Source organism: Equus quagga, chromosome 8 (genome assembly GCF_021613505.1).
Source record: "Equus quagga isolate Etosha38 chromosome 8, UCLA_HA_Equagga_1.0, whole genome shotgun sequence".
In the NCBI taxonomy this organism is placed as follows: domain Eukaryota; kingdom Metazoa; phylum Chordata; class Mammalia; order Perissodactyla; family Equidae; genus Equus; species Equus quagga.
In genome coordinates, this window is record NC_060274.1 from 22,245,072 (window position 1) to 22,258,141 (window position 13,070).

The window sequence follows — 13,070 nt, forward strand, 5'->3', positions numbered from 1 at the left end:
GCTTTTTACTTCCCACTTTAGCCTACTCAACCAAAGACAAGTCTGTTCTCTTCTAACCATCTGTATTAACACTGAACAAATATGTTTCTGTATCCACTTGAATACAGCATTCATGTCTTTCTTTAGCCACCTGGTCTGCCTGACAAACATCCCCAGTCCAACCACAAATCACAAGATGACCCTTCACCAGCTATGAATCTGTGTAACCCCGAGCAAATTATTGAAGCTCTCTGTGCCTCCTCCGTGCCTCAGTTTCCTCATCTGTAAACTGAGGATAACATTGGATCGACCTTCTAGGATTGTTGTAAGGATTACCTGAGACCTAAAGCATTTAGAACAGTGCTTCACACATGGAAACGCTCAGTAAGTGTTAGCTCTTCTTCTTACCCTTATTTGGCTTCTTCGGACACATTCTAGTTTGTATCTTCTTAACATGTGAGAGGCAGACATGCACCTACACTTCGACTACTACAAAGCATGCCGCAACCACCTTTGATCGGAACCACAGACCTTTTATTACTGTAGTCTAAATTAGTATTTCTGTAAGTCACATCATACTGTTTGTTCAAAACAAGCTTATGCTTAGCTGGAATTCCCGATCCTTACTCATAAATCCAAGCAAGTCTGCATAACTCTGTGTCTGTACAACTGACTTTTAAAGCAGGACAATTCATTCACCTCAGTCTAGCACTTAAATGGGACAAGCCTATTTTGCATCCTGAAACTTCATTTGTGGTGTTAGCTATGTGACCAAGCATTGTGTCGTGTGTAAATTTAATAAGCATTCCTCCCAAATCTTTAGTAAAATCACGAGGAAGATAAAGCCAATGGGCAGGACACAAAAGCATTCCATTAGATGCTTTCAAGTTGGAACCAACTTCTTGGGTAAAAACAACTCGTTATACTTACCCAAAAGTACTAAATTTTTTTAGTACATCTGTTACACCTTATTCAAAAGGATAGAAATTTAATCATATGATTTGTAACTCCATTACCAATGCATGAAAGCTAGTTTGGAAAGTTTTTCAGTGAACCTGTATTTCGGCTCCTAGTGATGACCATATTTTATTTTTAATTGCCTATAGTCAGCTGTTTATTCATCTGAGGGTTGTGATGGTCATGGAAATGTGCCACCCACACCTTCTGCAGGGAGGCGCATAGTTAACTGGCAGTCTTAGCTGCCAGCCCTCTGGATCCATTACGGTGTCTGCACTGCTCCCAGCCAATGACAGTGCTTAGTGTGGATACCGAAACAGGCCTACGCCTGTGGGACTCCCCTACCAGGGAACTCTGGCTTGAGGACTCCCCATTGGCCTGCCAAAACTTCCTTGGAACTGTGCTGTGGCTGGAGACTCTTCTCACCTAAGCTTCCTTCTTATCCTTTTCCATTCAAGGGCCAGACCTGCACTCTCCTTGCCTACTGCTGCTCCTTCCCCTTGAGCCTTCACAGATGTTTCCACCAGTAAGTCTCTTGCACAGTGAATCCCATCTTAGCATCTGCTTCCCAGAGCACCCAAACTGACATACGGGTCCATGTCAATCTGAGACGTATTTTGAGACCCCAGCAGACACCTTTTTCTATTTTCTGAAAATGTGAGTAATAACCAGAAATGGACTGTTCTTAGTCTCTAAAAATTCACTGAAACATCTTTGGCAGCATCACATTAAATGCTAAATATCAATTTAAAGAATTATGTAATTTTTACAAAGTTACCATTTACTGAGGACTAAGTACCAAGCACTTTATATGCATTACCTCATCACATTGTCACAAAACATTTATGAAGTGGGGTGATGACGACCATTTTACAGAAGAGAGAATGAGGTTCAGGTTTGCCCAGACACACAGATGTCCCCGGCAACACCCGGACCTGACCCAGATCTGCCTCGCCCTCAAGCCTGGGCTGTTACTCACGGGGCCTGATCCGAGCTGTCGCTACATACAGTCCTTACGATCACTATTTGCTTTACAGAATGAAGTGTTATTATTTCAAGCATTAAAAATCATACTCCAGCTGTAACTTTGGATGTGTCTCTTAACCTTAATCTCAGCCTTTTTATCTGTCAAATGAGAATGAACTAAAAATAGTCATTTCAACTCTGAAAAAAATTTTACTTTCAAAATTGAAGAGAACCTACCTGTATAAATTAATTGTTCTTGAAAGAAATGTTAGAGAAAGGATTAAGCTTTTTTAAACAACAAAAAAGAAAAACAGGTTTGACATGGATTTGAGAACTAATTCTCAAGGAGTTATGTCAATTATACTATAACACCTTGTCCTCTTCAAATATGGGCAGTTGATTCTGCTCTGGCAGCCTCCCAGTAGGTTTACCATTAATTAACGTTGACTGAGCGTACTCTGGTGCTGGACTTAGGGGCCGCTAGCAGTCGATTGTAACTTAAACCAACTCATGACTCTGCACCATGACACATGAGGCCGCATGGGATTAGCCTACCCCCACAGCCGTACTTCCAAGCACTCTCCCACTGCTCATTCTGCCCCAGTTACACGGCCTTGCTGCTGTTTCTCGAACGTGCCAGGCTTGTTCTCAGCACGGGCATCGTGCTTGGATCCCTCCATGGTGTCGTTGGGTTTCTCCTCCAGTGCTCCCTCCTCAAAGAGGCCTGACTCTCAGACTGCCCTGTCTTAGCCCCACTCTCACACAGCTTTATTCTCATAATTTATAGGAACCATCACTGTCTGTAGTTATTTATTTGTTGTTTATCATCTTTTTCTCTCATTAACATATAAACTCTGAATGTCAGAGATTTTTCTTTTTATTGTTTACTCTCTGCTTCCCCAGTGCTGGGTACCCCAGCATTTACCTAATGAATAAATAAAATGAATGAACAGGCATTTATATTGTATATTGCTTTATAGTGATTTTTAAAATCCACACTAAATGATGTATTTCAGTTAAATCATGTAAATACTTAATGGATTTATCATTCTTCCTTTGTCTTTTCCTCTAACTTTGGCCCTGAGGTGTGTATGTAAATTAATGCAAATCATCAAGTAACTTTATACAGGTATAAATATTTCTCTTTGCCTTACCTGTCATATTGCAAGTCCTCTGGTTACTTTCAAAATGATATTGTCGTCGTGCTTGGGCAATGTATTCTGCAGCCTCCCTTTCTTGCATTTCTCTGATTTTCTTCTGCCCATATTTCCCCAGGATATATACTCCTAAAATTAATTTTTAAAACAAGCTATTGTATTAATCCAGTTAGAGTATTAAAAATTCTAAACGTTATTTTTAACCTACTTTATCCAAATAGAAGGTTTATATTAGTGACAAGCTAAAAATTACAACTTTTAAAAACCTAAATTAAAGAACTGTGACCTAAAGAGACAGAAAAAGAGATGGGCATTTTAACAGCCAAGGACAGATGGGCACACAAGGACCAGATCTGAGGGGACAGAAAGGGACTGAGTCTACAGAGCCTGCCCGTGCCCCTCCCAGCGAACTGGAGAGGCTCTCAATGTGCAGCATCGCGGAACGTTTAAACAAATTACTTTTTATCCAGACAATGGAATTTTATGTAGCTATTAAAAACTACACTGCTAAATAGTTAATGAGTCAAGGAAATATCCATGTTAGATTGTTAGATGATAAAATAAGATCCTGGAAGTTTTGCTTTTTAATGTAAGTAGATACACAGAAAAACAGAAGGGTTTTAACTTCTAACATATAATAAACAATGATTATTATTGAATAGTGGGATAGCAGGTGATTTTTTTCTTCTGTTTGCTTCTCTATATTTTCCATATATTCTTCAAACAACATATAATACTTCTTAAAAATACAAGATAAAAATTTGAATAGGAAGAATAAAAGAAAGATAGGTAGTCAGGTAGACATCCGAAACCAGTAACTTCAGTGAAAAAGGAAGGGAGAAGAGGCTACAAAAATTTGTAAATTCTAACACTGCAGTATAAAAATATAGGTGGGATCAGATGGCCCGTGATTCACTTTGACACATTTCAGCATAGATACTATGATATACCTGTGCACGTTTTGGTCTATACCCTAGGGGTAGTCAGTTGTCCATCTGGGAATGTGAACACTTCCGAGTTAAAAGTCAGTTAGCATTTGATCAAAAGCCATACTCCAAGGTTTAAGCACTTCAGCTAACTTTTATCTAGCATAATGAATATGAGAAATGGATTTTCATTAGCAGTGTTTAAGATACTGGATTAGCTAAAACATTTTAGTACTATTCATTTGAATAAGAATATATGTTAGCAAGTCCTTCACTCTTAGGAACAGCTTAGCTCTGAATCTTCCCTCAGCTGCTAGTTCGGAGGATTCTTAAGTCAAAGGAGTTAACCAAAAGGCCAGCAGAATCCTACAGGTAGAACACTGTTGCATTTGCTTCAGGTAAATCTTTCAAGCACGGTTCTGTTGTAGCACCAAAAAAGGACACTGGCACTTCAACCGGTTTACTGAACCAGTTATGTGGTTCAACGGGTTTACTGAACCAGTTATGTGGGTCAACTGGTTTACTGAACCAGTTATGATACTGTTCCTCTAGGCTTGCTAACAAATGTTCTCATGGGTGCCAGAATTTGTTTCATTATAACCTGGCAACAAGGTTGTAGGGGAGTAACTAAGCCTCACCTACCTCCAACTGTCTGTGTCCTCCAGTATCTACCGAAAAGAACCTAAGAGCTGTGCATGACCTAAATAATTGGATTTGGTCTGTCTGTCACAGGTTGGGGAGGAGGCAGCCCTCTAGGAACTGCAAAGCAAACACATATTCTGAATTATTTCACTAATATAAGCATTGTATGGTAACAAGTTATACATTCTTAAAAATAATGGTTTAGTAAAAGGGTATGTGCTACAAATAAGTAGGCAGAAGAATGATTGCTGTTATGTTTGTATGCAAATAAGTGTATTATAATCATGCCTACAGAACAAAAGTTCACATAAGTGGCTTCCTGTAATGCATCCTCAATAAATTGGTGACAGTGTCAAAAAACCAACAAAACGAAGAAACTGGCTTAGGTTTTACAAAGCAGCCCTTCGACAGGCAACTCTCATACAGCAACTACTTCTCAATGAATTGCCTGAATTTAACTTGCACAACAGATTGCTAAGTTATGTACAAAATGATTATGTATAAATGAACACTTTTTCTCAAATAATAATAACAATGCAAAATGAAATGTAATGATGCTCTTTGTATAGCTAAGAATTTCCTGGAATAGTAAATTTGACTGGTATATGTGTTTTCCTGGGGAGAAGGTCCATTGCTTTCATTAGATTCTCAACAGTGTTTGATAAAAATATTTTAGGCTACTATATTTGTTTGATAAATGTAGTATATTCTACCTAAAGGTAAAAGAAGAAAATGAATTGTGATGGCTTGAATTGTGTCGCCCCCAAAATTCATATGTTGAAGTCCCAGTACTTCAGAATGTGACCTTATTTGGATGTAGGGTCTTTACAGATGTAATCAGGTTAAAAGGAGGTCATCAGGGTAGGCCCTAATCCATCGTGACTGGTGTTCTTATAAGAAGAGGAAACCTGGACACAGACAGGTGTAGAGGGAAGATGACATAAAGGCACAGGGAGGAGATGGCCATCTATAAGCCAAGGAGAGGGACCTGGAACAGATTCTTCTCTTTCAGCCCTCAGGAGAACAAATCCCGCCAACACACTGACCTTGGACTTCTAGCCTCTAGAACTGTGAGACAATAAATTTCTGTTGTTTAAGTCACTCAGTTTGTACTACTTTGTTATGGCAGCCCTAGCAAACTGATACATGGACTTAGGCTAAAATCCCACAATCCACTATTTTTCTTGAGTTAGCACTGCAGTAAGTCCCTACACAAGGTCCAATTTACCCAGGCTCTCAGTCCCCAAATTCATAAATTCTGATTTTTTCAGATTTGTCTCTCTAGAAAAGTGAGAATGAAGGCAGAGAATTCATTCGCTGAAATACAGAGCTCAGGATCATCTATACACCTGACTGGCTGCCTGAATTCTGGCCTGGCTGACAGCAGATATAGACGGCTGTGGAACCACCTAAGTAAGAAACTTCAAGCAAGTCCTGTCTTCTCTTTTGGTCTAAATTTCCCCATTCATAAAATTTCATTATGGGATTATTTGGGATTTATATGATTATGTTGATGTGATTATGATTAATTACAAAAGCTGTGAAGTTTCTTCTGTAGCTATGACTTGATTTATGAATAATGAAAACATTCACTAAATACTTCAAAAAATAAACGTAAAATGTTTTGAGGTTTCCTTTCAGAACATTGCTGGGTAAAGCAAAATATTTTCAGTTTTTCCACATAATAAATTTGGGTTTTTAAAACCATCTCTTAATCTTCTCTTCCTGGATGAAAATCTCTGCAATACAAGTATTTTACTAGATTAACAATTTCAATAAGAGTTTGAAAATAATCTATTAACATCACTCCCAAACCAAGAGACCACCAAATCCTGCTATTCTGATTCTACTTCGGAAATATTTTCTAAATTTTGCCACTGTACTCCGGCTCCTTTACCATTGTCTTCACTCAGACCCTGAATATGACCGCCCTTGAACTGGTTTAACAGCTTCCTAACTTTCCTCTTTTGTTTCTGGTCTCACATCTTTCTAATCCATCTTTTATGTGCAAAGTGATTTTCTGAAACTTAAATCTGACATTCCTGCGTTCAGAATTCTTCCACACCCTGCCACCATTTCTTAATGTGCATTCCCTGTTCCACTTACATCAGAATTACTTGGCGGTACTTGTCAAAGATGTAGCCTTTAAGGAAGTTCCTTGAAAACATCCCCAAATGTCTTGTTTTGTATGATGCTGTATCCCTAATACATGATATTGATACAAACGGGAGCTCAAGAAATATTTGCTTAATGAATGGATGACCGAATGACCTGCACTCTGGACCTAAAGAATCAGAATCTAGGAAAAAGGATTCTCCATTTTTACTAAGCCCCTTAAGTGACTGTTATCCGCACTAAAGTCTGGGAAGCACTGATCCAAATTCTGAAGAATGGCACAGTGAGGAAGGCCCTTCACTATTTGCATGCAGCTACTCCCCCAAATTCATCTTTTGCCCCTCCCCGTTTCTCCTGTGCTTAGCCAGTGAGACACGCTTTGATGCATCAAAAGCAATGTCTCTGAGTCTGCTGGACGTCCCTTTTGCATTTCAAACAACATATAATACTTCTTAAAAATATAAATATGTGCCCCCTTCTCCTTTGCTAGCTGTGCAACTTAACCCCAGCGGACTCTCGAGTGAAGCTTGCCAGACACCTTCAGGTTTCTCTCCTCAATGCCACCACAGCACCCCGCTCTGTTATGGCACTAGAACACTAGCATTGTCCTCCATCTGTTTATTTCCATTTCTGCTCTTCGGACGGCACCGTGAGTTCCTCAACGTCAAGAACTGGGTCTTATTTCTTTGTACTCCCAGTAGGCACTGACTCTCATGCAAATGCTTGTTGAATGAAAGAGTGAATGAATGACTAAATGAAAAACTGGAAAAGACAAAAATCACAGGGATTAAGATATAAATTATAAATCAGTGCTCTGGGATTCTGAGATATCAGTAAGGCAATAAATATGAATCTGGTTGTTCTCCGTTCTGCAACACTTTCTCTAGTGCAGTGGTTTTCAAAGTGTGGCTTGGGTATTCCTGGAGGCATTTACTACTCTTTCAGGGGATCGGCGAGTCTAAACTATTTTCATAATAACACTACAGTGATCCCGGCCTTTTCCATTTTCATTCTCCCACGACTGTACAGTGCAGTATTCTAGCACTCATGGATTCTACACATGTGGCATCGCAACTGACTGAAAGCATCCAGAGACATGAGAATCTAGCTTGCTTCAATTAAGCCAGACAGCAAAGAGATTTGCAAAAATGTAAAACAATGCTACTCTTCTCACAACTTTTTTTGGGAAAATACGTATGTTAATATGCAATGGGTTTACTACTGTTAGTTTTAAATTAATATTTTAAAAATTTCTTGGTTTTAATTTCTAATATGGCAGCTACTGACACGAATTTTAAAAAGCTCTTTCGAGTCCTTAATTTTTAAAAGTATAAAGTAAACCTCAGGCCAAAAGGTTTGAGAACCACCGCTCTAGTTTTTTCATAAACTGGTCAAATTGTGCAAACTGGTCTAAAGGAGTTGCTTATTCAAAATGCAGGAAATTCCTATTTAAGAAGGCCTGCAACTCAAAGCTTTTACTTAGGTCTCCCCACCACCGAATGGCCTAACTTCTCGGAGCAGGCATGTTGATATCTTACCTTGCTCTCAAGCCTGTCAAAATATGCCTCTTCCATTTAGTCCTTTCCTGACGTTCTACGACTGCACACGCTATCCGCCAGTTTGATTTGGATAGCATTTTTCCACTCTCTTATTGTTTTGCATTTTAATTATTTGTATACTTGTTGCTATGGTCTGAAAGTTTGTGTCCCCTCAAAATTCATCTGTTGAAATCCTAATGCCCGATGGGATGGTATTAGGAAGTGGGGTCTTTGGGGGGACGATTAGATTACGCAGGTGGAGCCCTCATGAATGCGATTAGTGTTCTTATAAAAGGGACTTCACAGAGCTCCCTAGCCCCTTCTGCCACGTCAGGATACAACAAGAAGTTTGCAACCCGGAAGTGGGTCCTCACCTAACCATGCTGGCACCCTGATCTTGGACTTCCACTCTCCAAAACTATGAGAAATAACTTCCCGTCATTTACAAGCCACCCAGTCTGTGGTACTTTGTTATAGCAGCCTGAATGGACGAAAACACTTGTTTCTCATCCCTATCGGACCGTGAAGTTCTTGAAGGCAGAGCGGTGAAGTGTGGAAAGAGAACGTGCGTTGGCATCTAATACACCTAGGTCTGAATTCTAGCTTCCTTGTTACTAGCTCTGAGACTCTGGGCAAGTTTCCTAAATTCTTAGGGCTCTAGTTCCCACATTTTTGAGTGAGGATAACAGTAACTACCCTAGTTGCCCTCTCCACTGAATAGAAAATCTTAGCACAGTGCCCACTGGGCACCCTATAAACGGCAGCTGTTACTGTTAAAAATCTCTGTAAATCCTGTAGTTCCAATCACATTGCCTTCAACACTACAGGCATGGCGACAAACGCTTCCTCCATGAGATTAACTGAATTGTTAACATGTTAGGCTTTCCCCTGAAGCAGGAAGAATAGGAAGCTCAAACAAATGCCAACTGCAGTCATCTACTCTTTCCTTTTTAGACTGACCTCCTTTTTTGTTCTAAAACACTAGGATTATTTTCTTTTTCTGTCCCTCTGAACTTTTTTCTTTTTTATTCCTCTTAATTTGTAACTATAAAGCTCTCGATAGCTTTTTGAAAAAAGTCTATAACTATCTCTTAAGTATTATACTCTTTCACTTCCCCTATGATTATGCGTAATCTACCATTAGGTTGTTCTGTAAGTCTGACCCTTCATGCTACTCTTTCTGAGATTCCTAAAGAGAGATTATTTTCCTTCACGGAGTAGTGGCAAAAATATTTTACTTATACTTCTTCCATCACACACATATCTTTAGGTTCTACAAATAAAATGAACTCGGTAGTCTTACCATAATTTAAATATATATTAAATATCAGCAATTGAGGATATTGGAAAATACATTTTATCTATAAAGGATTTCTCAAAGAATGTGATAAAAATTTACATTTGCTCACTATCGACTGTGACAGTCCTCGGAGACAAGGAAAAGATTTTCTTCGCCTCATCAACAAGAATCCTGTTTCAGACTTTCAACAACAACAGATCAAATCCCTGATGCTAAGAGTATTGCTAATTTCAAGTTGTTTAGGGGCGAAAGAATATAATCTAACGGTAAGAGAAAAGCAACCAAATTCTTTGGGAAACTTCTGTTCTTGTTTTTTAAGTATTTCTGTAACCAAAGCACGTAGTTAGTGATAACCTCTCTCAAAAAAACTCAAATTCTAAAAATTCCGTCTTAACATTCCTACATTTCCTTCTCCTCTCTCTCTCAAGGCTTTCTCTCCTCTCCTTCAAATCCCTGCATATTGTGACATGACTGGCACAGGAGGAACAGGCTCCCAAGATGGTTATCTCGTCTGTTTCTAAACCTCCTCTCGGCGTGTGCAACCCAGATAAGACACACGGGCGGGCGCGGTCCCGATCCCGACGATGCGGAGGGCGCCGGCACAGCATCCCGCGAGCGCTTTCTCCCTGCGTGACTTCCAGCTGAGCTTGCACGCTGAACGAACAGAAGCAGCGCTCGGAGACCGATCTGGGTTGCTCCCAGCCCTTCAGCACACCCGCGCTGTGTTCACGACTCCCGACGGACTGCACGCCCCGCGGCGGCTGCGAGCGGGCGGTACGCGCAGCACCGGGCCGCCCCGACGCGAGGCTCGGAGCCCGGGGGGACGCGCCGGGGCCGGGGGGGGGGGGGGGGGCGAGAGCCCGGCAGCCCGGTCGGGGCGACGGGCGCAGGCCCGGGGTCGCCGCGCGCTCACGCCGACGGCCGAGCGCCCCCCCACGACTCCGGACGCCGGACGCCGGTCTCCGGTCGGAAAGCAGTCCCGCCACGGACACCGCCACCCACCTCCGAGGACCGCGCCGAGGAAGATGCATTTCTTCTTGTGACGTTTCAGAAAATTCCACGTAGACCGCAGCATCCTCGAGCCCGGGGCGGGGGTGGGGGGGCCGCCGGCGCGGGGCGTCCCCGGGAAGCCGCTTCCGCGTCCCCTGGCCCGCGACCCCGTCCGAGAGCCGTCGTCCCGCTCGGCGCGCGCCGGAGGCCACCAACGCGACTCTCCGCAGAGCCTGTCACCGCTCGCGAGGGGCGTGGCCTGGGCGGGCCGGGCGCCTCCGGCCGCCGCGCCGCTCTCTGGGCCGGCGCCCGGGTCCGTCCGCAATTCGCTCCCCGGCGCCGCGCCGTCCGGCTCCCCCGGAAACTGGACCCGCAGCCTCGACGTTCCGTGCCAGCGTCCCGCCGCCGGGGCCCCGGGGCGCCATGGAGGCGGCGGCCGAGGAGTCCACGCCGGTCGGCCGCGGCTCGGGCTCCGTGTCGGCGGAGGAGACCGAGAAGTGGATGGAGGAGGCCATGCAGATGGTGAGGAGCGGGAGGCGGGTGCCGCGGTGGGAGCCTTCTGTGGCCTCGGCCCGGTGTGCCCTGGGCGGCGGCCTGCGGCTCCACGTCGGCGCCTGGCGCCCTGTGCGGGGGCGCCGTCCGTCCGTCCGTCCTGCTGTCCATGTCCTTTTACCCCTTCCTTCGCTGCCGTCAGGACTGCTGGTTGAGGGGGCTCTAATCAGATTTGTGCACGATCCGTGCTTTCCCCATGCTTCTATGTGCTGTAACAGTGTGTTTGGAGTGTGTATGTGTGTAAATCCGTCTACACACTCACGTAAATACGTAGATGAAATGCCCTTCGGTTTTCCATTTCTCTAAAGCTGCTGTCAAAGAAATCGTCTTCATACATGTTTTTTCCTTTTGTTTTTTTGATGAGCAAGATTGGCCCTGAGCTAACACGTGTTGCCACTCTTCCTCTTTTTTTTTTTTCTTTTCTCCCCCAAGCCCCAGGACATAGTTGTGCATCCTATTTATAGGTCATTCTAGTTCTTCTATGTGGGATGCTGCCTCAGTGTGGCTGGATGAGGGTGCCTAGGTCCGCGCCCAGGATCCGAACCCTCGAACCCCAGGTCGCTGAAGTGGAACTTAACCACTAGGCCATGGGCCGGCCCCTTCATACGTGTTTTTGATTATATTCTTCCTATCCTTGGTGGCCTCTGGTCTCATAGTTAATTAATTCCATAATTATGCCTTCATTCACTCCACAAATCTTTATTGAGTGCGCTGTGCCTGGCATTGGGGATCCAGCACGGAAACTGATTTTGGGATTCTCTATTCTCTTCTCATATTGTTTCTCCTGCATTTATTCACTATTACAGCCCAATATTTTTCTCTAAGCCGTGATGCATTACAGCATCTATCCAGTTGTGTCTGTTACTTGCATAATGTTCTTTTAAACTTGTTTCTCATACTTTTTTGAAAGTGACTCATAGTAAAAAAATCTGTTTTATATTTCAACTCAGTAAACACACACATAGCTATAATTGAGACAAGTTTCACAGAATAGAACTTACTTAACCTTCCTACGTACAGTTTTCCTGGTGTTTCTTTTTTATTGCATTTTGAAAAAAACTGCTAGTCATGACCCACTAAGTTGATTTCATGATCCGTTCTTTAAGCCCACTTCGAAATTTATTTCTTCCGTTAGACTTATGATACATACCCTTCTTTCTGATACTTAAAGAAAAGTCCATATATGCATTAAAAATTGATTGAGAATTTGTGACATGATTTGTTTGTCCTTTTATATTACTAAATTCTCCAAGTTGAAGACAGAGTTTTCATGTGATATCCAAGTCTCACTCTCCCTCCCTGAAATTGTTTCAATAATATCATCTGTTGGGCAGCTTCTTAGCAAATAGGGAGGATGATAAAATAATAAAGGCTCACGAAAGCCAAAATAGCGTAGAGTGAGCTGCATCTGTATCCTGTGGGTGAGAGGTTGGAGGGCAGTTGATGTCTGAAAGCTGCGGAGTCAGAATCTGTGATCTCTTTGGTTTGTTTTCATTTGCTTCAGGAGCTCTCCTTGAAGTATTTATCTATAGAGCTTGCTTAGGTGAAATTTTTCAAGGTGCTACCTAGGAGACTCAGTGGTTTCAAAAACAGCTACGTTTAGTCACTGAGTTTTTCCACCTTGTCAATCAGAACTGTGTTTTCTTTCCATCCTTTTATACTTTGGGTATTTATTTCCGTTAAGCGTCTTTTGGTCTTAATGTCTTAGAATATTTTGTATGCCTGCCTCTGCACTATTCTCCAGACTTCTGGGCTAAACTCTTAAGTCCATTTACTACCTTTTGGTGTGATCTTGGGCAAGTCACTTTATCCCTCTAGGGTTTTACTTTCTTCTCTATAAAATGAGCTGGTTGAACTCCAGACAGTTTCTTTTTTTTTTTTTTAAAGATTGGCACCTGGGCTAACAACTGTTGCCAATGTTTTTTTTTTTTTTCTGCTTTATCTCCCC

At 42.4% G+C, this 13,070-nt stretch overlaps 2 protein-coding genes across 2 annotated transcripts in view; one reads left to right on the plus strand and one right to left on the minus strand.

The window, feature by feature from the left end:
* Window positions 1-10,796, minus strand: part of PEX3 (peroxisomal biogenesis factor 3) — a 32,602-nt gene extending 21,806 nt beyond the window's left edge. Inside the window, exons 1-2 of the mRNA XM_046668755.1 lie at window positions 10,583-10,796; window positions 3,057-3,188 (exon numbers count right to left, since the gene is read on the minus strand). Coding sequence (XP_046524711.1) covers window positions 3,057-3,188; window positions 10,583-10,655 — 205 coding nt within the window. The 5' untranslated portion in view covers window positions 10,656-10,796. The remainder of the gene's footprint in view (window positions 1-3,056; window positions 3,189-10,582) is intronic.
* Window positions 10,797-10,854: 58 nt separating this feature from the next.
* ADAT2 (adenosine deaminase tRNA specific 2) overlaps window positions 10,855-13,070 on the plus strand; it is a 29,280-nt gene continuing 27,064 nt past the window's right edge. Inside the window, exon 1 of the mRNA XM_046668756.1 lies at window positions 10,855-11,092. Within this exon, the coding sequence (XP_046524712.1) occupies window positions 10,994-11,092 (99 nt within the window). The 5' untranslated portion in view covers window positions 10,855-10,993. The remainder of the gene's footprint in view (window positions 11,093-13,070) is intronic.